The 27,905-nt window shown below is 42.2% G+C and overlaps 1 protein-coding gene across 1 annotated transcript; it reads left to right on the top strand.

Annotated features, from left to right (window-relative positions):
* Positions 1 to 27,659, top strand: TMEM71 (transmembrane protein 71). The gene is made up of 10 exons (XM_005688839.3): positions 1 to 264; positions 1,679 to 1,760; positions 3,176 to 3,236; positions 4,193 to 4,405; positions 6,280 to 6,452; positions 14,466 to 14,651; positions 19,060 to 19,135; positions 22,925 to 22,986; positions 23,111 to 23,171; positions 26,607 to 27,659. Exons 2-10 carry the CDS (start codon positions 1,715 to 1,717, stop codon positions 26,620 to 26,622), a joined length of 894 nt encoding a protein of 297 aa, XP_005688896.2. The 5' UTR covers positions 1 to 264; positions 1,679 to 1,714; the 3' UTR covers positions 26,623 to 27,659.

Raw genomic sequence — 27,905 nt, 5'->3', positions numbered from 1 at the left:
TGTAGGCTGCTTTCCAGAGAACTACATGCCCTTCTATTCTCGGAAACAGCCAAAGGAACAAGTGGCTGCTGAAGACAAAAGTTCCCTGCAAAAGCCTGCACAGGGAGATGCCTGCAGCTATCTATCAGGAGGAGGGAAAGACGGGGTTTCCCTTCCTTAAAAGACTTTTGCACCTGTTGATATGCTGTCATTATTTTCAGCTGAAGACCTGCTAAGTCCTGGATCTCTCTGCTGACTCTCAACCACAGGAAGCATCATATTTCAGTAACTATTTTGTCATTTATCAATTAGAAGAAGAGGTTGGGAACTTTCTTTGGAAGAAAGACAGACACACGGGCAAACTGCTTTTCAGGACAGATGAGTTGCTTTCGTAGAACTGATAGATGGGGTCTGTTTTCTTGAAAAGTCTTAGAGCTGCACCGGAAGTCTTTTTCAGTGTTACTAATATTTGATTAACTGTTAGCTCACAGTAGCCTGTTGTATTTCCATTAATAAGATGTAGCAGTAAGACCTTACTTTCTGCTGTGCAACTTGCTGGCTTAGAATTGAACTTGATGATTGGGGGAAACTAACATAGGGTAACTTGGGCTGGACAAAAATGGAAAGGATTAGTGACATACTAATGTACAGTATTGTAGAGCAAACAGTATTATTTTATATTCCAAACCATTGAAATCTATGCATATGCATTGATTTAGAGATCTTTCAGGGAATTGCAGAAAGTTCTCCTAATTTCTCTTAAGGTCCCTATAAGGCAGAATCTATATTGTCTGGCAGGTTTTGTGTCTAGTTTATTGAAAGAATCAATTTGAATCTATAGAATTATTCGGGTTTGCTTTAATTGTGTGACAGCTACAGAAACAATCCGTTAGTAGTTACCACATTTGAAAAAATGTGGATAGAGATGATGAATCAGAAAAGAATTTTTACTTACCTTACTATGCTGCTAGGATAATAACGTATACAAAATTGAATGATCAGTGGAAAGATCCATACAATGAGTGGTAAGTGATGAAAGTTTACATAATATACACACTTCTATATGTATTTAATTTGTAACTGAGAAAGTAAATTATATGTTCATAAAAGGTGAGTTTTGAAATCTGCCCAGCAATATACTATTTTTAGTGCAATGCTTCTTATGCTACTTGGAAATGTCCAGGCTGATAGTAATGATAAAGACCACCAGCCCTCTCTGTAGCTACCTGTCAGTGGTTTGAGGTGTTAGGCAAAAGACGGTCCCCAATCTTCTAGCATTGTTTGAACTTGATAATGAGGTTGAAGTGTGTCGGATGATAAAAATACAAATACATCTATTTAGAGAATTCTAAAACCATTTTTTTTTCGGATTTCTTGACCAAATAATTAATTTTCATTATTTTATTTTGAATACAGGTCAACCTTTGTAAGTTTTGCTTTCCCAAATAAAATGTTATCTTTATTTACAGGAAAAGACTATTTAGATGCACTGAGTGAGACAATGGAAAATGAAATATAAAATCATCGAGGCAGACACAAACTCAGTGGTCCTTCAACTCTGCCTTCAATTCCATTTATCTCTGTATTCTTTCAGTAAACAAATCTGACTAGTGCAATGAGTAGATGCCATCTGTTTTGGCATCATCCTTCTATTTTTAATACATAATCCACCCTTTTTTTCTTTTAATGTCTTGTGCAGAAAATCTGTGAAGTTTGAACAAACAGCCGTCCCAAGATGTACCAAATATCTCAACTGATGTCAACACCAGTAGCAAGTAAATGTAAGAGAACTGCTCTACGCAATTATCTTTTGAACGATTAGATTCCTTTTAGCAATTTCCCTGCTTTGATTTTGCTGATACTCATACCATTAACCATCTGTCAGTAGCTTGTGCTTCTTAAATGCCAGCGTTCACTTTGGCAATGATTTTGACTTCATTTCTTTCCTTGAGAGAAATGTGATATTTTTCCTTTTAGTAGGAAAAAAAATTACTTTTTTAAAAATGTCTGTGCATAAACGTGAAAGGAGATTGTTTATCAGCTACTATTAAGATGCAAAACGGTTTGTCTATAAAAAAATACTGAATGATTTTGATAGCTACTTACAGAAAATATGGGCGTTGTTAAAACGGTAGTGGTTTCAAATTTCTTCCTTCCTCTTGTCGTTTGCTTTTTCCCCAAACCCTGCTTCTAACCCTCCCTCACACACCTACAATTTTCTTCTTCAAATCAGCCAACTCAATCTGAAAGTCTAAGCTCCTTTCTTTGTCTTAGATATTAATTATCAGTAACAGAACCAAGTTTCACTGAGGCTGTCTATTATAAGTATTCACACCATTTCTATACAATATAAAATGCTGCAATAGCATTTAGAATATTAATCAACTGCAACTTTTCACAACTGAAATCTGTTGCCAGCCCTTTGGTTAAACTGGAATGAATGAATGCATGCTCTTTTTTAGAAAATTAAGAATATTCACAGGTGTCATACATTGGAAAATCATTTATAGAAAACAGAAATTTTTTTCCTCCAACCTAATAGAAGTGCCTTCAGATGCACTTATGAGAGAGAATCTAGGCAGATGATTGAATTCCTCAAATGACTCCATAAGCTAAACTAACCAGCATGTTGGGTAATTGATTTGGGTTTTCGACAGCTTCCCACAAGACGTTTTCTTCCTCTTTTTCATGAGTCAGTTTGATGCTGATGGTTTATTATTTTTGTTGTTGTTCAGTTAGTAAGTCATGTCTGCCTCTGCAACCTCACAGCCTGTAGCCCCCCAGGCTCCTCTATCCCTGAGATTTTCCAGGCAAGAATACTGGAGTGGGTTACCGTTTCCTTCTCCAGGGGATCGTCTCAACCCAGGGACTGAACCCGGAGTTTCCTGCATTGGTAGGTGGATTCTTTACCGCTGAGTCACTAGCGAAGCCTAGTTTATTATTGCCTCGTCCAAACTAAGGAGTCTCTCAAGGAGTGTTGAAGGAGAGACGAGACAGAATATAGAAACCCCTGGATTAGGTCTTGCTCCGGTAGAGTCCTGAAAATGAGTTATGTTAGTCATGAGTCACTGGAGGGTTGCACCTGCTGAAATCTGCCAAGGCTGGGACATCAGCTAGTCACACCCTCCACTGTGTGCAATCATGCATGTTGATGCAGTGTGATAAATTTGTATTTCTCTCTCATTTGCTTACACAGATTCTTCCCCGTCGGAGAAAGAATGTGCTGTAGAGCCGTCTCCCCCATGTATTCTCCCAAGGTATTCTAGGGGACTTTTCTCATGAAACATCAGTCAGATTTTTTTCTGTATGCATTATTTTGCTGTATTCTTGACTTGGTGATCCAGCAGCGAAGACTCTGTGCTTCCAATGCAGGGGGCCCAGGTTACATCCATGGTGGGGGAACTAGATAACATATGCCACAACTGAAAGATCCTGCATATGGCAGAAGCCAAAAAAAAAAAAAAAAAAAAAACACCTCTTAAAAAAATATTTGTGTCTTTATTTGGCTGCATCAGGTCTTAGTCGCAGCTGCCAGATCTTTCCTTGCGGTGGTCAGACTCTCTATTGCAGCACGCAGGCTTAGTTGCTCTGTGTAGCATGTGGGATCTTAGTTCCCCAACCAGGGATGGAACCCATACACCTTGCCTCACAAGGCAGATTTTTTTTTTCTTTTTTGCAAAACAGATTCTTAACCACGGGACCACAGAGAAACCCCCCAAAAGATCTCTTTGACTGCATTTTCTCCTGTAACACATTAGTGTCTGGTGGCTGTGTAGTTGCCATTTCCCTATTACAGTGACAAGAGTGAGGATGTAGCGGTTGGAGGGCTCTTCAAAGAAAGGGTGGGGCGTGAAAGATGCTCTGAGCTTCCAGCATCCCAGGTAGGCTGTTTTGCAATTTCTTCCATCCAAAAAAATGGATCATGTCAAGGACGGGGTGGAGGGGGCATCATATGTCAAAGAAACCAATTCGCCCTAAGTTTTCATTAAAGTGTTTAAAACAGAAAGAAGCACTAAACGTGCTGTAGTTCAGTGGTCTCACAGGTGAAGAGATGAAGCTCAGAAGATTAAGAGAGACACCATCAGAATTGCAGAAGTAGTTGGTCATCAGGAAGGCAAAGAGGTGGTTTTCCTCCATGGTGACTACATGTGTGGTTTGTGTGTGCCTGGATTAACCAGATACAGGCTGAAAGGGCTTAATCGTCCCCCTGTAGCTCTGTCTGTGATTTCCTCAATGGTGACAGTCCCTTTGAGGGTTGCTCCGGAGATCCCCTGATGGGCTCCCCGTTCACCTGTCGACGAAGTCCCAGACTTCTCACCAACGGCTACTACATCTGGACAGAAGACAGTTTTCTCTGCGACGAAGACGGCAACATAACCCTGAGCCCCTCCCAGACCAGGGTTCTCTACAAGGAGAACTTAGTCAGGTAAGTAGAGGAGGTTAGGTCAAAGGATCTGCACTCCAGCCCATCTGTCAATTATTCATTCATTCACTCATTGGGTCATTCAACGTTGTTTATAAGCAGCCTATTTCTGCTCCAGATCATGGGAGTACACAGGCTCATAAGAAGCAGGGGTGGCTGACACATGAAAATGAACAAAAGTTAAGAACTGGGTTATCCCTGGTGGTCCAATGATTAAGACTCCATGGCAGGGAATTCAGGCTTTATCTCTGGCCAGGGAACTAAGATCTTGCATGCTGTAATATGTGATAAAAAAAATAAAGAAAACTTTTTTTGGGGGGGATTTAAAGTAATGAAGATGGGCTTCCCTGGTAGCTCAGTGGTAAAGAATCCGCCTGCCAATGCAGGAGACATGGGTTCGAAATCTGATCCCAGGAGATCCCACATGCGACTAGGTTCAAGTGGCACAACTATTAAGCCTGTGCTTAGAGCCTGGGAGCTGCAACTACTGAGCCTATGGGCCCTAGAGGCCATGCTCTGAAACAAGAGAAGCCACCACAATGAGAAGCCCTTGCACAGCAACTAGAGAAATGCCCGCACAGCAATGAAGACCCTGCACAACCAAAAATGAATTAATTAATTAAAAGAATGAACTAGTTTTTTTTTTTTTTTTAAAAAAGCAATAGAACTGCTGGGATAGAAGACTGGATGGAGGGTAGCAGAAGGGAGAAGGAAGGGAGGCCCATTTTCTTTGGCAGGATAGATTAAAACGAGCTTCCTTGAGATGAAGATGATTGATTTGATGTTAATCAAGACGGATGTAGGAAAGAGCACTTCCTGAGAGAGGGTGCAGGTATGGACGCCCGAGAGACCCTGATACAGTGTGAGGAATGGCAAGTCGTTTGGAAGAAATACAGCTTATGGTGGAAAGACTGCTCTCCACGAGAGGAGGCTAAACCCAGAAGCAGGGCTGGATGGAGGGGGTTATGTTCCAGCCTGAAGAATCTGGGCTTTATTCTGTAGATTGACAGGAGCCCTTGACAAAGTGTCAGATTCATCCTTAGCATGATAACACTGCTTATAAGGTAGAGGATGGATTGTTGGATTGTTGGGTGTGGGGACACATGGAGAACCAAAATCTTTGGAAATGCAAACCCAATCAGGTCACCACCATCTGCTTCTCCTTGCCATACTTCAGAGCACTTTATGTTAAATTCTAACTCCTTCACATAACAGTCAAGGTTATTATCGGCCCTCTTTTTACCTAGCATGACTCAATATGAGACTATTTGTTTGTTTATCCCAGAAAAGCCTTCCTTGTCTCCAGATGAGCAGTACCTCCCCTGGTGCTCTCAGAGCAGCCCTAGTTGACACTGTCAGAACACACATGCACACAGCACCGTCACCAAGGGCAGAAACGATGGAGCCAGACTGCCTGGGTTTGCCTCCCAGCTATGTCAGCTACTAGCTGTATGACTTCAGACAAGTTATTTAACTTCTTTGTGCCTCAGTTTCCTGATCTGAGATATGGGGTAGCAGTAGTACCTACCTCACAGGGCTGTTCCAAGGATAATGTGAGTCACTGGACATAAATCACTAAGAAAGACACCAAACACAGGATGAGGTCAATGAAAGTGTTCGCTATATCTGCATTACTTTTGTCTTTCGACCCGAGGTTTTGTCTCTTATCTCAATATCCTTGACATTGATGCAAGCACCTGGCACATACAGGAATTTAAGAAACTTCTCTGGAATTAATGGAGGAAAACAATGAAATGAGCTTCATGGACCTAGGCGACAGACACGTGTCCCATGTGTCTGCCTTCACGGAATTCTCTGCTTTGACCGTGAGTTGACTGCTATTGGTTATTCACCTTACTACTTTCATTTCTCTCCAGAATATTTAGAAAGAAAAGGAGAATCCGCCGTTCTTTTTCTTCTCTCTTCAACCTCAGCGCCTCTGAATCCTGGCTGCATGGGAGCATCTTCGATGATGTTGACTCCTCCCCCAGTGAGGATGTCTGGTTGGAGGGGGTCAGGAGACTGGAAACAAACCCCTGCAAAGAAAATGGTGAGTTTGAACCTCTGTTTTCCATGGTGAGGTAGCATTTCCAAATGGGCAGTAGCAACCACATGGTTCTGGACCAATGTCAAATCCAGAGACAATAGTCATTTTGATATAAAGGATGAGCCACCTTTTAAATAATCACCTAAAGTCCTCTCCACACTACTTATGTGATCCAAATGTATTTATCTGCATCTCATGCAAAATAAGCCTAATTTAAATGTGCAAATTATTAAACTGATAATACCTGGAACATATCTGCACGTCTCCAATGGATCTTTTCTGTACAGGACATGGGTAGACAAAGGATACTGGAATCAGAATTCAAGTCTTAGTTTGGGCACACTGTGATAGTTACTTAACTTTGCTAAGTTTCAATTTCCTCATTTTAAAAATAAGATATGTATACATAGTGTAACACATATACATACTCATCAAAATTTATGCTATATGTATAATTAGATATATAATATACACATATTATATAGTACACATTATGTGATATTAATATATCTAAATATGTATGTATAGATACATATATAAATATAGTGATAGGAACTCAAAGCACATCTTTTTTCTGATGGTTATATATTTTTATTTAATCAAGAAAATATAATAAAATGGTTACATACACATACAAGTATTTTTAATACTAATTCACACCATATACAAAACCCAATCTGGGGTGGATATTAGACCTAAATGCAAAAACAGGGCCTATAAATCTTCTTGAAGAAAACTTAGGAAACTCTCATCACAACCTTTCCCAAGCAGACCTTTTTTTGGATAGGACCCAGAAAGCACTAAGTAGAAAAGGGGAAAAGAAAAGTAAGATAAAATGATTTTCTGAAGACCCAGTTCAGAACATGAATACAGACAAAAACCATTTTACACAGCATATTAAAGGTGGCATTGACACCTACGCACAACCTTGTGTTAAAAAAAATAGGAATGGCCAGTAGGAAGCTGCTGTATAACACAAGGAGCTCAGCTCGTTGCTCTGTGATGATCTAGATGGGGGGAGGGGGGAGGTGAGAGGAAGGCTCAGTTCAGTTCAGTCGCTCAGCCGTATCAGACTCTTTGTGACCCCATGAATCGCAGCACGCCAGGCCTCCCTGTCCATCACCAACTCCCGGAGTTCATTCAGACTCACGTCCATCGAGTCAGTGATGCCATCCAGCCATCTCATCCTCTGTCGTCCCCTTCTCCTCTTGCCCCCAATCCCTCCCAGCATCAGGGTCTTTTCCAATGAGTCAACTCTTCGCACAAGGTGGCCAAAGTACTGAAGTTTCCGCTTTAGCATCATTCCTTCCTAAGAACACCCAGGACTGATCTCCTTTAGGATGGACTGGTTGGATCTCCTTGCAGTCCAAAGGACTCTCAAGAGTCTTCTTCAACACCACAGTTCAAAAGCATCAATTCTTCAGTGCTCAGCTTTCTTCACAGTCCAACTATCACATCCATACATGACCACTGGAAAAACCATAGCCTTGACTAGACAGACCTTTGTTGGCAAAGTAATGTCCCTGCTTTTCAATATGCTGTCTAGGTTGGTCATAACTTTCCTTCCAAGGAGTGTCTTTTAATTTCATGGCTGCAATCACCATCTGCAGTGATTTTGGAGCCCCCCAAAATAAAGTCTGCCACTGTTTCCACTGTTTCCCCATCTATTTGCCATGAAGTGATGGGACCAGATGCCATGATCCTCATTTTCTGAATGTTGAGCTTTAAGCCAACTTTTTCACTCTTCACTTTCACTTTCATCAAAAGGCTTTTTAGTTCCTCTTCACTTTCTGCCATAAGGGTGGCATCATCGGCATATCTGAGATTATTGATATTTCTCCCAGCAATCTTGATTCCAGCTTGTGCTTCCTCCAGCCCAGCATTTTTCATGATGTACTCTGCATATAAGTTAAATAAGTAGGGTGACAATATACAGCCTTGACATACTCCTTTCCCTATTTGGAACCAGTCTGTTGTTCCATGTCCAGTTCTAACTGTTGCTTCCTGACCTGCATACAGATTTCTCAAGAGGCAAGTCAGGTGGTCTGAAATTCCCATCTCTTTCAGGATTTTCCACAGTTTATTGTGATCCACACAGTCAAAGGCTTTGGTATAGTCAATAAAGCAGAAGTAGATGTTTTTCTGGAACTCTCTTGCTTTTTCGATGATCCAATGGATGTTGGCAATTTGATATCTGGTTCCTCTGCCTTTTCTAAAACCAGCTTGAACATCTGGAAGTTCACGGTTCACGTATTGCTGAAGCCTGGCTTGGAGAATTTTGAGCATTACTTTGCTAGCATGTGAGATGAGTGCAATTGTGTGGTAGTTTGAGCATTCTTTGCTATTGCCTTTCTTTGGGATTGAAATGAAAACTGACCTTTTCCAGTCCTGTGGCCACTGCTGAGTTTTCCAAATTTGCTGGCATATTGAGTGCAACACTTTCACAGCATCATCTTTCAGGATTTAAAATAGCTCAACTGAATGCCATCACGTCCACTAGCTTTGTTTGTAGTGATGCTTTCTAAGGCCCACTTGACTTCACATTCCAGGATGTCTGGCTCTAGGTGAGTGATCAGACCATCGTGATTATCTTGGTCATGAAGATCTTTTTTGTATAATTCTTCTGTGTATTCTTGCCATCTCTTCTTAATATCTTCTGCTTCTGTTAGGTCCAGACCATTTCTGTCCTTTATTGAGCCCATCTTTGCATGAAATGTTCCCTTGGTATCTCTAATTTTCTTGAAGAGATCTCTAGTCTTTCTCATTCTGTTGTTTTCCTCTATTTCTTTGCATTGATCACTGAGGAGGGCTTTCTTATTGCTCAGAGAAAAGGAATATATGTATACACAGAGCTGATTCACTCTGCTGCACAGCAGTGGGAACACGGAGCCAGAACCACTGGGAGTTACATTACTCTTTTAACAAAGAACAGGCTCGGAGCTTTCCCCTACTAAAGTATTTAGTGCAACTTAAATAAGGTCTCATGTTCATTGTACTTGTTCTTACATTTACTCTTTCTTTAGGGCATTTAAATGAGTGTTATAAAGTTTCCTTTAAAGTAAAAGACTAAGGTGAAACAATCTAAGAAAATTTAAAGTGGCTAGGAGTTAAGAAGGCTCTGGGAGGTGGCAAAAATCAGGTGAACTGTCCGTGGATGTTTAGAGTCTGGGAATCGCCACTCTAAAGGCATAGTTTCACATATTTGGAAATTCACATGTTGTTTTTCCCATTGCTGCCTCTTCAAAATATGTCCAAACAATCCTAAAGCAATTGGATTGCAGCAGTGCTGCACGTGCATGAGGTATCTTGGTAAAACTCTCATGGTTTCCGAATGTCTTCTAAATATAACAAAATCAACTACCCCCACTCCCAATCAGTAATTAGTCAACCCGGGTGCACATGGGACTTTGAAAGCACTCATCTCTGCTGTCAACTGTAATCAAATCTTCCCCAGACTTCTTGTTTTCTGGATTTACCCAAAGCCCCCTGACTTTTATCAGCAATTCCTTTTTCTCTGGAAACATCGCCGAGTTAGAAGACTCGAGAGAAGAATTCAAAATTAAATTGTTTTGCCGTTTTCTCTCTGGGCAATGGATGCAATCAAAACTGACTTCCTCTGATTTTCTTTGCCTTAATTTTTCAGGCTAAAATGGGCTTTTTTTTGTGGTGTTGGTGTTGTTGCCTGTTTTGTTTATCCTCAGCTCACCCCTTCCACAGCTGCATCCAGACACCTTTCCTCATTAGCTGCAATTCATTTTCTAGCTCTGATGTTTCGTGGCTGCCCAGATCCAATGCTGCACTTTGGACTGCGTCCTCAGAGTCCATGAGTCATGCTGATAGAGGACCCAGGATCTAGACAGGGAGGACTCATCAGGGCTTCCAGCTCTATTTCTGCCAGTCCCAAGAAAGAAAGACACGATGACCTCAGACAAGGCACCCCCATCTGAGGTCTGCAGTTTTCTCTTGATCTAGTGCCTCCTCCATAAATGTTTTTGATGGCAACATCTGTACATGGCTTTGCGTTTCCCTCTGTAGCAAATGATAATGCCTATTTTGTATGTAAGGATAGGGAACTTGCTTGGAAGAATTAGATTCATCCTTTTAAAACAAAAGCCAAAAAAAAAAAAATCAGAAGCCAACCACACAATTTAAATAAACCAAGAGAAACAGAATGAAATTAATATCTTCAAATATAATCCCAAAGAACTATTTGTTGATATGTTCTCTGGATTATGCAGGGCTTCCTTCATAACTGAGATGGTGAAGAATCTGCCTACAGTGCAGGAGACCCAGGTTTGATCCCTGGGTTCAGAAGATCCTCTGGGGAAAAAATGGTAACCCACTCCAGTATTGTTGCCTGGAGAATCCCATGGACAGAGGAGCCTGCTGGGCTACAATTCATAGGGTCCCACAGAACCAGATGTGGCTGAGCGACTTTCACTTACTTACTGCATGGTGATTCTTTCATTTATTGTTTTAAACATGTTTTTCTATTTAATTTCAGCTGTGCTGTATCTTTGCTGCTGCACATGGGCTTTCCTCTAGTTGCAGCGAGCTGGGGGCTACTCCAGCGGCAGTGTGTGGCCTTCTCATTGTGGTGACTTCTCCTGTTTCGGAGAGCGGGCTCTAGAGTATGAGGGCTTTGGTAGTTATGGCACACGTGCTCTGTAGTTGCAGCTTCTGGACTCCAGAGCACAGTCTCAATAGTTGTGGCACACTGGCTTAGCTGCTCTGCAGAGTGTGGGATCCTCCCGGGTCAAGGATCGAACCTGTGTCTCCGGCATTGACAGGTGGATTCTTCACCACTGAGCTCCCCCAGGAAAGCCCCTTTCATTTATTATTAAGGTTAGAGGGGGAAAAAAAATGTCAGTGAATGGAAGTGTGAACTAGGGGAAAACCACGTCTTTTCAGAGATGAAAATTCTTTGATCATTTTTTGTGAAGACTCTTTTGTCTGTAAGAACTTTTTATCTTTTTTTCTCTTTTTAATGCCATCTCTTCTTTTAGAATTTTCTTTTAGAAATTTCTGTGCAATATTTCCAGAATTCTACATGAGATACATTTTTATCTCATCTAACTCTCAGTGGCAAAGCGTAAGTTCAACAGAGCAGCTTTGCGCGACGGCACAGGAATATTTTTACTGTTGTCGCATCCTCATCACGTCTCCCCAGATCTTAGTTCAATGCCACTCTTGAATACATAATTAGCCACAAAAGGTACCAGTTCCCTCTCACTTCCATGTGAATATGACCACACAGCTTCCTCTCTTTTTTAAAAACAGCTTTATGGAGATATAGCTGATATATATATATCAACTTATATATATATATATATATGTACTTCCCTGGTGGCTCAGATGGTAAAGAATCTGCTTGCAAAGCAGGAAACCTGCATTTGATCTCTGGGTGGGGAAGATCCCCTGGAGAAGTAATTGGCAACCCACTCCAGTATTGTTGCCTGGAGAATCCCAAGGACTGAGGAGCCTAGAAGGCTTCAGTCCACGGGGTCGCAAAGAGTCAACATGACTGAGCGACTAAGATGCCACACCACACACATTCTATACAGTTGTGCCAACTGGACGTTTACAGGAGGTTTTTAAGGTCAGTATTGGCTGTATATGATCTTTACTCAAGATATCAGAGCCCAGCGTCCCTCCAACACTGCAAGATTCAGAGTAAGAGTAGTCCATGGGGTTGCAAAGAGTCGGACATGACTGAGTGACTAAGCAAGTGCCGTTGCCCAGGAACAGCATAGCACAGTCGATATACACAGATGTTCATCTTTAATATGAACACTGTGATGAGCTCGGATATTTGCAAACTCCCTGTAATATCACCACAGTCAAGGAACAGACATCCAACACCTCCCAGCGTTTCTTTGTGTCCCTTTGTGGAGTTTTTTTTGTCTTTTGTAGAGTTTTGGGTGTTTTTTTGGTCTGTGTGTGTGTGTGTGTGTGTGTGTGTGTGTGTGTGTGTGTGTGTGCGCTAAGAAAAAAAAATCTACCTTCTCAACACATTTTGAAGTACATAAAATACCACATTGATATCTATAGCCACATGTGTAGCAGAGCTCTAGAACTTATTCATCTAACATCACTGAAACCTTATATCTGTTGAACAATTCCCCTTAGCCCCCTCCCCCCTCCCCCCCAGCAGCCACCCTTTTATTCTCTGCTTCTCTGATTTTGACTATTTTAGATACCTTGTGTATAAGTATAATCATGTAGTATTTGTCTTTCTACGACTGGCTTATTTCATTTAGCTGAACCTCCTAGTTCATCCGTGATGATGCAAATAGCAAGAATTTCTTTATTCATTTGCCTATTGATGAACACGGGTTCTTTCTGTATCTTAGCCATTGTGTTTAGTGCTGCAGTAAACAAGGTCCAGGACCTCCTCTGCAGCCTGGGCATTACTGGATGCTCAGCATGGTTCACTTCCTACCATTTCCTTTTTCTATGACAAGCAGCAAAGATGCTTCTGCAGACTGCTTTATCAAGAAGCAGCAAGTTGTGGGCGGGAGGGTAGGCAGGAGCCTGCAGGGTTGGCAGGAATTCCCATGTCCAAAAGCATCAGTTCATTGGTTCAGTATCCAGGCCTGTCCCGTGTATTAAATATGGTTTCACAACATCCCTGGGCTTTATTCCTTTAGATACTAGTGGCACCCTATCCCTTCTCCCCTGCTGAAGTTGTGACCATCCAAAATGACTCCAGACATTGTCAGATGTCCTCTGGGAAGAGAAATGACTTCTGGTTAAGAAGCACTGCTATATGAGGACCCCAAGAGTCTCTTGGAGCTCCACAGTCACTCCTAGCTTCCAGAACAGGGCTGGGACTCTCTCTCTCCACCACTCACTGCTGAGTGAGCACCTCAACACACAAAGCACCTCACAGTACTCCCATCCTCCAAGTTGCCTGCAGGACATATCTGAGCTCCTGAGTGAGCATGACCCATGAGGCCCTTCATGATTTTGATCACCACTCAGCAATCCCAAGTAACTCAGCTGATAAAGAATCCACCTGCAATGCAAGAGACTCCAGTTTGATTCCTGGGTTGGGAAGATCCTCTGGAGATGGGATAGGCTTCCCACTCCAGTATTCTTGCCTGGAGAATCCCCATGGACTGAAGAGCCTGGCGGGCTACAGTTCATGGGGTTGCCAAGAGTTGGACATGACTGAGCTACTAAGCACAGCATTAGCAATCCAGCCAGAACCATCTTCCAGGACTGCCCACACTCAGGGGCTCCTCCCTGGCCACATAGGAGGGCTCGTTCTTCTGGGAGCCCGCCACATTCTGTCTGGGGCTGATGTCTTTCTTTCTTCTTTCCCTTCTTTCTTCCCCTCCCCTTCCTCCCCCTCCACCCTCCCCTCGCCCTCTGTCTGTCTGTCTCTTCCTGGCCTTTGCTCTTCCTTCTGTCTTTCTGCAAGTCCTCCTCCTAGGCCTTCAGGTTTCCGCTCAAGCACTCAGACACTCCCTCCCAGGCTCCATCTGGACACCTTCTGCCAGGTTTCCGTGCAGTGATGACCTCTTTGCCTCCTAACTGTGGGCCGGTGCGCCTGTCCCTCCCCAGCCACGATGGCACACAGCACTGTCTACTCTGACTTCTGATGCCCAGCCTCCCGAACTGCGTCACGTAAGCAGTTATACAATAATTCTGCATTGAATGACTCCATGGATCCGCCTGCCCCAGGCCCGTGAAGCTTTGGCCTTCCCCTCAATGCTGGCTCCCCTTCCCAAATGTCTCAGGCTTGGCGCCTTCTCAGGGGGCTCAGTCACCCGTAGGCTGCCTCCGGCTCTCCTCCCTGCTGTCATTTCCCCTTCGTCACTTTATGCTCCATGGAAATAGAGGTTAGGAAAAAATGTTTCTGCTCGTTCAGTTCCAATTCTCTGTGCTTCTTGAGACTATTGCTATGATCATTAGAGTCACGGAAATCACACACACACACACACACACACACACACACACACACACACACACACACACACAGACACACACTGAACCTCTCTGCTCTTCCAGGAGGTGATTTTGACTGTTCTCTGACTGATGACTGGGAGTCACAGAAGCTGAATGCAGAGTCTGTGAAAGCCTCCTTTTCCGGCCCCGTTGCCTCTCAGAGACCCAGAGAAAACTCCCACGGCTTGTCTCCTCAGTCCCAGTGGACAGCTTCTGAACGTTTCCAGGAAGATGCATTGGATCATCCAAGTGAGTTTTTTTAAACCTTTGCTGCACCCACATAAGTCCTCCTTTCAGGGCCTGGAAGTGACTAACATCCCCTTAGGTGCTGGCATCAGCCTGCAACCAGGTGGTGCATCCACAGAGGAGGTGACTGACCTGGAGGAGTCATCGTGGAGGCACTAGAAGAACTGGATTTGCCGTGTTTTCTTTGTTTTTAAAAAACCCTGAAGACATTTGGGAAAATACTAAGTGTGACTAAAGCTGAGTCGTGCTCATGCATAGGTATCTGATCATCGTCTTCATATCTAGCTGTGTGTTTGATATATTCTAGAAGAAGAAAATAAACAAGAGAAAGAACATTCTTTCATGCTATGCCCCTGGCAAGGAAAGTCAAAAGATATCAAGGCCTTGATGCTTGCTGTCAGTAGTAAATCTGAAATAAATTCAGCAAGCATCTCCCTTAATCTCTATGCTAATATCAGGTGGAACAGGTTTGCACACAGTGTTGCCTCAAGGCGCTGTCTTGCCCCCAGCTTGACAAGTTTCAAAGCCCAGTTCCCACTTCAGTTTACGCAACTCTCCAAAATGTCACATTTTCATCTGTAAAGGGAGATAATCGTAATTCCTACCCTGTATCAATAAATGATTGAAATAATCCTCAACAAGCGCTTAGCATCATGTGCCATGTATACTAAGCGCTCCAAAAATGTGATGTTACGGTTACCTAAGATGGAAGGTTAAACGAAAAAATAATGTCTTCTCTTTCTTCGCCTTCCTCAAATCCTGAATATTTATCTCACTGACCACTTCTACTCCCAAAGACCAACATGCCCTGCTTCATTTTGTTCCCAGTGCAGCTATTAGATAGGTGTTAAGGATTTTTTTTAATTCCCTTTCCAGGGGTCAGGATGACCGGGACAGCAGTGTTTATTGTTTAGACAGTTTCCAGCTGACAGTTTCATGTCCCGCCTCCTCCAGGGAGTCCACCCTGTTTTCTGGGGAAGAGGTCTTCAGCGACCCCTTTTTGTATTCCTCCAGCTCTCAGGACTCCCCTCTCTCTTGCCCATTTCTTGTGCTGTTCTTGAATGTTTACTTTTGTATCTCCCCCATCAGGCCGTCAACTCTTTCACGATGGTGGTGACCATACTTTAGGCATCTGTAGAGTCCCAACTGCCTATGTAGTGCCTGGCACAGAGCAGGGGCTCCAAGATAGTGGTGGACTAGTTAAATGATCTGTCTCCATTTTACAGAATAGAATACTCAAGTTCCAGTAGGCCAAGCCAGCCTTTGTAGAAATTCTTTGTTGTGTCTGAAATGTCTCCCAAGGGGCTATATACCTGGAAGACCCCTGCTGCTGCTGCTGCTGCTGCTAAGTCACTTCAGTCATGTCCGACTCTGTGCAACCCCATAAATGGCAGCCCACCAGGCTCCCCCGTCCCTGGGATTCTCCAGGCAATAACACTGGAGTGGGTTGCCATTTCCTTCTCCAATGCATCAAAGTGAAAAGTGAAAGTGAAGTCACTCAGTCGTGTCCGACTCTTCGCGACCCCATGGACTGCGGCCTACCAGGCTCCTCTGTCCATGGGATTTTCCAGGCAAGAGTACTGGAATGGGGTGCCACTGCCTTCTCCGGGAAGACCCCTACTCTTCTTTTAAGGTCCTGTTAGAGGAGATCACCTCTGCGGGGTCTGCTCTGCCCTGTGCTTGTGGGTGGAGGTAGCACTTGGCTTCCCCAAGATGCCATAGTGCCCAGCACCACGTATCTCTCTCTTGGCGTCATCTTCCTTTGCTTCACTTGGCTATAAAGCCCTGAGGGGATGAGGTCTCCATCTGATGCTGTTTCATCTCCTTCACGTAGGTTTTGAGTGTGCAGACTGTTTGAGGTACTGATCCATATGCTAAAGGTATAAGTGTGCCTGGCATCATTTTATCAGTCAGGGCTTTTTGAGTTCCAGCGGAGGAGAACCCAACTCAAAATCGATTGATCAGTCATTGACTGTATTGGTTCATATTAATAAACATTCCAGGCAAAGATTCCAGGTCTCTGTCGGTCTCTTTTCCTCTGTCCACTTTACTTTTTGAAATGCTCTTTATTACTCCAAGGTAGTTCTGCTGGCTCTGTGCCTGCAATTTCCCCTGTTCAAAGTCAGCAGAAATAGACTCTAGACTTAGGAGAAGAGGGCCGGTTACCTTGGTTCTGGAAGGGTCCCAATTACACAACAAAACCTATCCGTTTGTCAGTAAGTATATGAAGATCCAGAGGCTTGCCAGGTGATGCTAGTGATAAAAAACCTGCCTGCTAGTGCAGGAGATGTAAGAGGCGTGGACTAGATCCCTGGGTTGGGAAGACCCACTGGAGGAGGGCATGGCAACCCACTCCAGTATTCTTGCCTGGAGAATCCTGTGGACAGAGGAGCCTGGCAGGCCTATGGTCCAGAGGGCTGCAAAGAGTCGGACATGACTGAAGCGACATAGCACACATGCCTGCATGTGAAGCTCCAAGTGGATTGGAGCGCATCAAAGGCTGGAGGGAAATCAGACGGTCCACTGGAACCACGCACTAGGAGGACGGGAGAGGGGACTTCTCAAGGAAAATATGGGCACTGCTGCTGAAGAACAGCAAATAGATGCCAGCTATTGTCAACAGTCTGATGGGGAAACATAGAGAAAGAAAACAATAATTTTAATTCAGTGTGGAAATTTTGTTGATGGAGACATGCATGAAGTATAATGGGATTTCAAAGACAGAGCAGCTAAGGGCCAAGGGGGAGGTGAAGACATCCAAAAAGACTTCTTGAAGGAGTTTACACTTGAGCCAAGCCAAAATTAATGCTAAGTGAATGGCTACTGGTTGAATGAATCAATGAACACCTTGTCCACAATCACAACGCATGTCTTTATAGAACTTGAATTTAAACCCAGTCTTCCTTCCATATTCAAGTCTAGGGATCTTTGCAGTTTGTCAACCTACACTTATTTCTGGGAGAAAATATGTTTCAAATTCCACATGAAATCAGAGGAGGCTAAGAATAGAAACACACTTTAGAAGGATGGTTGAGTGTTCGATTGAATCCACAATAACTTATTTAAATGTCTGTATATATTAATAGGAAATACTGTATATGTGCAGTGATGTCATTCACAACTGCTCTATTTTGCATTTGCCCATCTTCAATGTTTCGACCATATTATGGACTAAGTAGGTTCTTGTTAGCTGACTCAGTCTCAAATCAGAATGCAAATAGCAAAAATAAATACATGCAGAGCTCAAAGTCCTTACAAGTTTTAAACAACTTGCAAAATTGAGCTTTTGAAGCATTTGGCAAAAATGAAGCTGAGATCTGTTCTATTTTCCTTTAGATCTTAACGTGGTCATCCTTAAAGCAGCTCTGATTCCTTTTAGGTGGTTAAAATAAGACTCAGAGTCACAATTGGTTTAACTCTTCCTTTTTATAACTGCTGGATGATTTGCAGTCCTTTCCACCATGGCTCAGTAGCGCTAAAGTATTTAAAGATAGCGAAGAGTTTTGCAAGGACAAATAGTTCAGACTATTTATTCTCTTTTTTAGCCCTTTAGAGACTCCCAGTATGCCAAGTTGCCATTCTTTTACCCACCCTATTTCGGACAAAACATGATGTTCTGGGTAGACGTGGTTTTTCAATCTTGGCTCTGGCAGCACATAGCTCCATGACCTTGGATGAATTTCATCACTTGAAATTTGGTCTTCTCATTTGCAGAACTGTGATCATGGTTCCTGCCTCCCAGTCTGGTCATGTTGATGAAATGAACTGATGTATGAAAGCTCTTTGTGAGTTATAAGGCACTCTACAAAATTTAAACTTTAATATTATAATCATCATCCCAGTTAGATTTCTGACATTAGCATCAATTCTACAAAGCCTTTTCCAACATTGAGGTAAAAGGCAAGCTCCAAACTGTCTATGTAGTACAATCGCTTATGTTTTAAGTGTTAGGAAAAAACTGATAATTTTCAGAAAATTTCTAATGAATGGCCCTAGACAGCATTTGATAATTTGATCTTATTGCCATGCTGTGCCATGTCACTTCAATGGTATCCAACTCTTTGTGACCCTGTGGACTGTAGCCTGCCAGGCTCCTCTGTCCATGGGATTCTCCAGGCAAGAATACTGGAGTGGGTTGCCATGCCCTTCTCCAGGGGATCTTCCCAAACCAAGGTTCAAACCCACGTCTCCTATGGCTCCCACATTGTATGCAGATTCTTTTCTGCTGAGCCACCAGGGAAGCTCTTAATCATATAACTTAGGACAAATTTCTTGAACTGACATACATTTAAAAACTTTTTTTTTTTTTTTGGTGTATCAAAAAAAAAAAGTTTTAGTATGATTTTGTTGTTCCAAGACTACTTAATCAACAGTGATTTCTAATTCATATATTTTTTATTTTTCCTGTTAGAAACCAGTTTGTTACGAGAGGTCTCCTTTCAAGCAATTCTGCTTGCTGCATGCTTAATCATTTCTGCCTGTGCAAGGTAATTTAGCTTTTTATGTTCATGCAGTGGTGTTTCATAATTAATGAAGCTGTAATTGATTGATGATTTCCTTGCCTTATACCACAAAGCGTTTTAGGTAGCTCTGTGGTTAAGATTTGTCCATTTTTCTGTCCATTGGCTTTTTATCTACTCCCTCCCTCCTCCCATTATCTCACAAAATGTACCAAAGGCAGTGGATCTTGCTGCCTTGCATTGATACATTATCAATGCTTGTACCATGCATTATCCTTTGTTTAAATCCTCAGTGACTCCCTGTTACAGATACAATCTAAGTAACCCTACATGGAGTTCAAGGGCATATGCCATCCCCACCAGGGCACTTGGAGTTCCCACAGGGACTCTGTCTTTCCCAGTATATTTTCATAACTTCACATAAAATGTCTTCTCAGCTTCTCAGAGGACATAATGCTCTTGGCTGATCACAGGCATGTTTCTGTCCCTCTGTCCAACATGTCCTTCCTACTATTTTCATACCGAAGTCTCCAGGGCAGTCATCAAGTCCCTTCTGTGCTAAGCCCACCTGGGCCTCAAGGCCTTTGCCCTTGCTATTTATTCTGCCTACTACAGTCTTTTTTCCCTGGAGAAACAATAACTTGTGCCCTTACTTCTTTCTGGTTATCTGTTCAAATGTCACATCGGCAGAGAGTCCTTCCCTGACAACCACATTTAGACAGAATACCATTCTCTATCACGCACATCTCACTTGGCTTTTCTCCAGAGCATTCATCACGACCTGACCTAGCCTATGTTCGCGTGTTTAAAAGTTAATGCTCTATCTCTCCCTACAAGATTGTAAGTTCCTTGAGAACACAGATACTGTGCTACAGCCTCATCGATATTTGTTGAACCAATGAAACAGGAATGAATGATACATCTTGGGGTCTTGTGGTCCTTGTACTCTGGTTAGTACGTGCTGCTTCTCCTCAAGTCCTTCCTCTTGATGGTCAAGTGCCTCACATCACTTGGGAGAGTTGTATTTTTAAATACGAAGTCCTGGATCCCATCCCTGGAGATACCAATTTAGATCTAGTGAGAATCCGTACTTTAAAACAGCTTCCCAGATAATTATGAGGTTTGGAAAGTATTTTTAGATCATAATGGGACCAAACGAACAAAAAGGGGTGGGGGCCAGTGCTGTAGTTAAAAATAAAGTTGCAGAATTCTGTATTATATATCCCAAGTCAGGGGACTCACGGTGTACATTAGCATAATAAAGGCTCAGTGAAATAAAATGGTGAAGAAACCTGTTCAGCTTTGCTTAACTTAGCTTTTCCCAAACTTAGCTGTTCATGGAGACTTTTCTTTATTTCACAGGACTATTAATGGAATGTTCCTCTTAGGTTAATTCATGTAGAAACTTCCTCCTTAAGAGGAAAACTTGACTCCTTTGGGAACTTGATTCCAAAGAGTAGCATTTAGATAGAGGAGGAAAAGGAAACTTGACAGCTGAGAAGCCTGACAAACACTACCTTGTTACGGTAAGAATAGCGTTTCACCTCTCAGTTAAGTTCAGTTCAGTCGCTCAGTCATGTCCCACTCTTTGCGACCCCATGAATCGCAGCACGCCAGGCCTCCCTGTCCATCACCATCTCCCGAAGGTCACTCAGACTCACGTCCATTGAGTCAGTGATGCCATCCAGCCATCTCATCCTCTGTCGTCCCCTTCTCCTCCTGCCCCCAATCCCTCCCAGCATCAGAGTCTTTTCTGATGAGTCAATTCTTCGCATGAGGTGGCCAGAGTACTGGAGTTTCAGCTTTAGCATCATTCCTTCCAAAGAAATCCCAGGGCTGATCTCCTTCAGAATGGACTGGTTGGATCTCCTTGCAGTCCAAGGGACTCTCAAGAGTCTTCTTCAACACCACAGTTCAAAAGCATCAATTCTTTGGTGCTCAGCCTTCTTCACAGTCCAACTCTCACATCCATACATGACCACAGGAAAAACCATAGCCTTGACTAGATGGACCTTTGTTGGCAAAGTAATGTCTCTGCTTTTCAATATGCTGTCTAGGTTGATCATAACTTTCCTTCCAAGGAGTAAGCGTCTTTTAATTTCATGGCTCAGTCACCATCTGCAGTTATTTTGGAGCCCCCAAAAATAAAGTCAGCCACTGTTTCCCCATCTATTTGCCATGAAGTGATGGGACCAGATGCCATGATCTTCGTTTTCTGAATGTTGAGCTTTAAGCCAACTTTTTCACTCTCCTATTTCACTTTCATCAAAAGGCTTTTTAGTTCCTCTTCACTTTCTGCCATAAGGGTGGTATCATCTGCATATCTGAGGTTATTGATATTCCTCTCGGCAATCTTGATTCCAGCTTGTGCTTCCTCTAGCCCAGCGTTTCTCATGATGTACTCTGCATATAAGTTAAATAAGCAGGGTGACAATATACAGCCTTGACGTACTCCTTTTCCTATTTGGAACCAGTCTGTTGTTCCATGTCCAGTTCTAACTGTTGCTTCCTGACCTGCATATAGGTTTTCTCAAGAGGCAAGTCAGGTGGTCTGGTATTCCCATCTCTTTCAGAATTTTCCACGGTTTATTGTGATCCACACAGTCAACGGCTTTGGCATAGACAATAAAGCAGAAATAGATGTTTTTCTGGAACTCTCTTGCTTTTTCGATGATCCGGTGGATGTCGGCAATTTGATATCTGGTTCCTCTGCCTTTTCTAAAACCAGCTTGAACATCTGGAAGTTCACGGTTCACGTATTGCTGAAGCCTGGCTTGGAGAATTTTGAGCATTACTTTACTAGCATGTGAGATGAGTGCAATTGTGTGGTAGTTTGAGCATTCTTTTTCATTACCTTTCTTTGGGATTGGAATGAAAACTGACCTTTTCCAGTCCTGTGGCCACTGCTGAGTTTTCCAAATTTGCTGGCATGTTGAGTGCAGCACTTTCCAAGCATCATCTTTCAGGATTTGAAACAGCTCAATTGGAATTCCATCACCTCCACTAGCTTTGTTCGTAGTGATGCTTTCTAAGGCCCACTTGACTTCACATTCCAGGAGCATACAAATTTTTCCTTTGTTTTTTTCTAGAAGTTTCACACTTTGTGGCTTACGTTTCAGTCTATGACTCATTTTGAGTTGAGCTTTACGTTAAGATGTGATGCCTATGTGGAGTTTCATGCTTCTGCATGTCTAAACAACTGAACAGCATTTGTTGAAAACTTTCTCCATTGCATTGCTTTTGCACTTCTGTTAAAAATCACTCAACTTGGGCTTCTCTGGTGGTTTGGTGGTAAAGAAGCCACCTGCCAACGCAAGAAACACAAGTTTCATCCCTGGTCCAAGAAGGTCCCACATGCCTCGGAGCAACTAAGCCCCTGGGCCACAGCTACTGAGTGAGCCGAGGAACCGCAACTCTTGAGCCCATGTGCTACAACTCCCGAAGCCCCCGCACACTAGAGCCCATGCTCCACAGCAAGAAACCTACAGCCCTGAGAAACCCACCAACCACGAGGAAGAGCTGACCCCATTCACCACAACTAGAGAAAAACACACAGGGCAATGAAGACCCAACAGCCAAAAATAGATACATAAAATTTTTTAACATTAAAAAACAATCACTTAACTTGTATCTATTTCTGGGCTTTCTCTTCTTTTCCATTTGGCTATATTTCTACCCTTTTTCCAATACTGCACTGTTTCAGTTACTGTCATTCTATAGTATAAATTCATTCATCTATAGTGAGTCTAAAAGAACATCTCATGTGTTGGAAATATACAATCAGTTTGCTAAGCCTGAGCAATCCTGCTGTTTCAGGTGGTTTCTGGGAGGAATCATAGCCAGTGTCTTCTCCTGTTCCTTGGTGATAATCATTGCTTGTAAGTAACTATTTCCCATATTACTGCTCTGATTCCCGTATTTTATTCCAGTTTGAGGCATTTAAAAATATTTTCTCAAAATTGAAAAAATAATAAAAAATATATTTTCTCTTTCTCTTCCGAGATGTTGTCAAGTCATCCTTTTTCAGCCTTGCCAAATATTTCAAAGCCACCACCTGCACTTGGTAAGTATTTCTTGTGTTATCCTTGTTTGTACAAAGATAATCATAATCTGACATCTGAGAAAGCTTTCTGCTGAGCAATGGATGGCAATGACTACATGCAGGAAAGGTCCTGACTCTTTGTCCTGAAGAATAATTTCTATTACCAACCTGTCTCCTAAATACTTATACCAAAATAGATAGAATTAATTTTTAAGGCAGCAAAACTTAGGAAATAATATGAGTTTTAAAATTTTTTAAGTAGTCTTTGAAGGGATTTTATAGATTATATAGCACTGCACTTCATAAACACCTCATATTAAAAGGGCTTTATCTTAAAGTTTCCTAAAGAGCTGGCAAACTGCCCATGAAATGATCTCAGTTACAAACTGATTTCTCCACCATCTCTCACCCACTTAATGATCCCCCTGTATGCTGACTGCATGGTTCAGCATATTTCAAAAGGTTACTGGGGTCTGGATGAGATGCTCACAGAATCTCAAACAGTCTGCAAAGCGCCCTCCCCTTGCAAGACGGATTGTCTTAATTACCTTCACTTCAATATGGCTCTCAGAGGCAAAGTCCCAGAGCTTGGAGGCTGAGGTCTGTAATTCAAATTAGTTTACTGGCCTTCACTCTTGACACTCTGTTGCCTTATTTATGAAATCCTTGTATTTAACTCTGAAATCACAGCAGGGCTTACGAAGATTTATTTTATTTTGAACTCCAGCCAATATAGATTTACTGACACCCTGAGCAATGTTTTCCTTCATTTCCTAGCATTCCAGGTTTCTAGGGACAGGTATTGGTAGAGCTAAGTTTTATCTAACCTGATAGGTAGAAAATTGAGTCCTGAGGTCACCAGAGAAATCCTTATTCTTTAGCCCTTGTAAATTAATGTTGTTGTTGTTCAGTCACTAAGTTGTGTTTGACTCTCTGCAATCCCATGGACTGAAGCACACAGGGCTCCTCTGTCCTCCACTATCTCCCAGAGTTGGCTCAAATTCATTAAATTAGTGACATTTGTTTGAAATCCTCCTAAGAGGGACTTACCTGGTGGTCCAGTTGGGGAAATAAGGTCCCACATGCCACATGGCATGGGCAAAAATTTTTAAAAAGTAAAATAAAATAAAACCTTCCTGAGATGCCCAATTTTCTCCCTCTAGCTGTGGGGCTGCACACAGGCCTGTCTCACACAAGGTTAACTGTAGACGTACATGGGTGCTCAGCTTTTGGTGCAGGCTGGACTGGACTAACATATAAAATCTGAACAAAAGACTCAATGGCAGAATTGTTTTGTAACCCAGCTCACAGAAATGTCAGGTGGTGTACATTGTATAAATCCATTTTCTTTGGGTTTCAAGGTGAATATGTACAATTAATCAGAACAAGTATCATCTTGTTAGAAAGCTCTGTAATGAGGGCAGAGTTTCTCAAAGCACAGCACTGGGGACATCTGCTCTAGAATCAACTGGGTAATTTATTTGAAACCAGTTGTATGGATTCCAATTCCAGACTTCTGAATCCAAGTTTGTGGGGGAGGGGCTCTTTATTTTTAATCACCTCTTCAGATAATTCTTTGCACATTAACTAAGAAAGTCTTGGAAAGATGGTCTGTAAAAACCTTTATCCCTTGATTTCTAAAATGGCATTGCTTAACCTAACAGTGTCTTCATTTAGAACTCACAATGTGTTCTGCGCTGTGCTGGGTGTCCAGTAATGCTCAGCAGATGTTTACCGAGCCTCTGCCAAGGGTCAGACACCATTGTTGGGTGCCAGGGTTATGATGCCAAGGCCTCAAGATTTGAGTCTAATTAGAAGGACTTGTGAAGGGCGAGACGAAGTTGTGTTTTTAAGTCAATAAGCGCAAGCATAGAGTTAGCACAGAGGCTGTGGGACCACCAGGGGCGATGTTTGGCCAGACCAGGAGAGATGACGAGGGCGGGCAGGGAAGGCTGGCTGGATCAGCCAGTGTCTGAGCTGCAGGGGTTATGTCATCTATTGCTTTAAGGGCGTCGCCCACTGTTCTGTGCTCCTCCGAAAAGAAATTATATCAAGACCAGGATGATGTTTCCGTTTTAAACACTCTCATCTATATTCTCATTTATGGAACAAGATCACTTCTTTGAGTACTTGTATACATACTTCAACTTGTTTTTCTCTCATTCCCTCTCTGTTTTTTTTTTTCACCCTGTTTCCCACCCTTCCGACCTCATATACACACACTCTTGCAGTCAAGATATGAAAACAAGGACTATTGACTTCATTTCCGTATCTGATGCCTTGAAAAGAGTAGGTACTGTACTCCATAAATATTCATTGAATGTATTTGCTGCATCATTTCTTAAAGTACTTCCTTTAGAGCCAAGAGCTCTGAGCCTGTACGTGAAAGATTTTGCAGCTCTCTTCCTCACATATAAACATATCCAGAAACCAGTCAAAGACATGATTATTAGCATCAAGAGTCAATAAGTCTCCTCTAAGAACCAAGGATGAGAATCTAAGGGAGATGAGGACAAGTGCTGTACTTGGTTCAGCCCTTGGTTCAGCCCTTCCATACCTGTCCTGCACCGCACATAGTTAGATAGATAGCGGGCCTGTTTATTTATTTATTTTTTTTAACATTTTATACTTCTCAAGTCACATCTCTTTTCACAACATTATGCAGTTCTTACTCAACTGCCTTCTTGGTTAAATTTAAAGTCTTTGAGTCTTTGGGGACTGTCTGTACTGCTCACCATTGGCTCAAAGTCCCCTTTCCAATGAAGGTCGTCAGAGGTACCCCATGTTACCAAAACCAAGTTAGCATCAGATGGGTCCATTTTGCATTTATGACATCATAGCAGCAAAATGGGTAACATCTCTTTTCCTACATTCCCATGCAGGAATGGATGTTTATATAGTTGGTGAATGAGTGAATCAGTTTTGTTGTTGTTTAGTTGCTCAGTTCTTTGCGACCCCATGGATTGCAGCTCACCAGGCTCCTCTGTCCATGGGATTCTCCAGGCAAGACTACCGGAGTGGGTTGCCATTTCCTCCTCCAGGGGATCTTCCCCACCCAGGGATAGAACCCGCATCTCCTGCATTGGCAGGGGGACTCTACCACTGAGCTACGTGGGAAGACTTGAATCAATTTTAGGGAGTAGAAATACGGGGAAAACTCACTTGTTACTCTGTAGGGATTTCTATCCTAGAAGGGGTGGGGAGAAAAGGACAATATAAAATAGTAGTTAACTAAGTACCAAGCTGGGTTTAGGGACAAAAGGCTCTGTAGCCTGTCCCAGGAAAGAGAGAGAACTGAGAACCGGGAGTAGGAAGGAAAGACCTGGGGCTCCCCTGCCCTAGTTCTGATTACTTAAGGTAATTCCACACACTCACTCATGCAGTAATTCAAGCAGATACTGCATTTCTTGTGTATGTGGATAAACGATGAATTTCTTTTCTCCTTTCTCTGATCAGGTTTGCCAAAATCTGACAACCATTCATGAGGGCCTCTGATGAATGTCTTCAATCTGAATATCCAGAAATTGTCTGATTTGTGGTCTGCTTGGAATCAACTGTTTGTTGGAGAGAGTGCACAATTGGATAATTGAGGGAAAAAAAGGATTTTTATTTCGTTATGTCGGTTTTTTCAAAAAATCTATTTTGCCCTCACAGTGATAGTATGCTCATGAAAATAATATTAATTTGTCTTTCCTTTGCAAACACTAGCAGTTGGAAGGGAAAGGACTGGGAAATGTGACAAAGAACAAACCACCTGGATGAATGGTCTCCTATTATACCTTATACCTTAAGGCAATGGTTCTCAAACATTAGTTTTTGTTAGAGAAGTCTATGAGGAGCTTATAGCAATGCAGGTTCCTGGGCCTGCCTGTCTATACCTATCCTTTGATGAACTGCTGCAGTTGTACAAAGAAAAGGAATTTACATAATCAACACTGACTCGAAAGTAAATAAATGTGGTCTACATAAAATACAATGTAGAAAAAGTTAGCAGTTCTCCCCAAGGAAACCTTGTAATTGAAGGTGGTGACCATAGATAATGGTTGATAGACAACAGGCAGGAGAGAGCCATTTTCTAGACAGTTCTTCTTTTGAACCAATTTCTTTACCAAGTTTTCAATCATCTTGGGACTCATGACTACTTTTCACTCAAATTTAAATTCAAGCAAAGATACAACAACAACAAAATCCTTTAGGGGCAAAATAAAGGCAAAACACCATAGTGCTTTAAAATATGTAAAAAATGGTATGGTTACACATGCGTTATAGGAGATGTTCCCTCTCCATTCCTCTTGCTTCATATATATTCCCAAAGCAAACGTGGCCTGCAATTCAGATTTACTTTGTATGGTATTCTTTAACTAGAAATTTGTATGCAGAAAATTGCCTGTGTTTAAAATGGTCAAAATATCACTTTTTCTATTGATCGTACTTAATGCATTTTTTTGTTGTTGTTGAAAAAGTATTATACTAATAAATAAAAGGAGTCATCACTGACTTGTTTTGATCAAATACTGGTTGATATATTGCTCTGAAGGTGTAATTAACATTTACAATCAATTAATTTTAGGTAAAGTAAATTACCCTTCATCATGTAGGTGGGCCTTGTGCAATCAATCGAAGGCTTTAAGAGAAAAGACTGGAGTTTCCTGAGGAAAAAGGAATTCCACCTACAGATTGCAACAAACAAACGCTGCCTGCATTTCCAGCCTATAGACTCAGGACCACAATATCAACTCTTACTTGAATTTCAAG

Source organism: Capra hircus, chromosome 14 (genome assembly GCF_001704415.2).
Source record: "Capra hircus breed San Clemente chromosome 14, ASM170441v1, whole genome shotgun sequence".
Lineage (NCBI taxonomy): Eukaryota > Metazoa > Chordata > Mammalia > Artiodactyla > Bovidae > Capra > Capra hircus.
The sequence above is the reverse complement of the archived record's forward strand: the minus strand, read 5'-3'. Positions and strand labels throughout refer to the sequence as shown.

Coding starts and splice junctions, on each gene's coding strand:
- TMEM71 (XM_005688839.3), top strand. CDS start 1,715: ATGTACCAAATATCTCAACTGATGTCAACACCAGTAGCAAGTAAAT. Junction 3,237..4,192: donor CCCCCATGTATTCTCCCAAG/GTATTCTAGGGG, acceptor GTCCCCCTGTAG/CTCTGTCTGTGATTTCCTCA. Junction 4,406..6,279: donor TACAAGGAGAACTTAGTCAG/GTAAGTAGAGGA, acceptor ATTTCTCTCCAG/AATATTTAGAAAGAAAAGGA.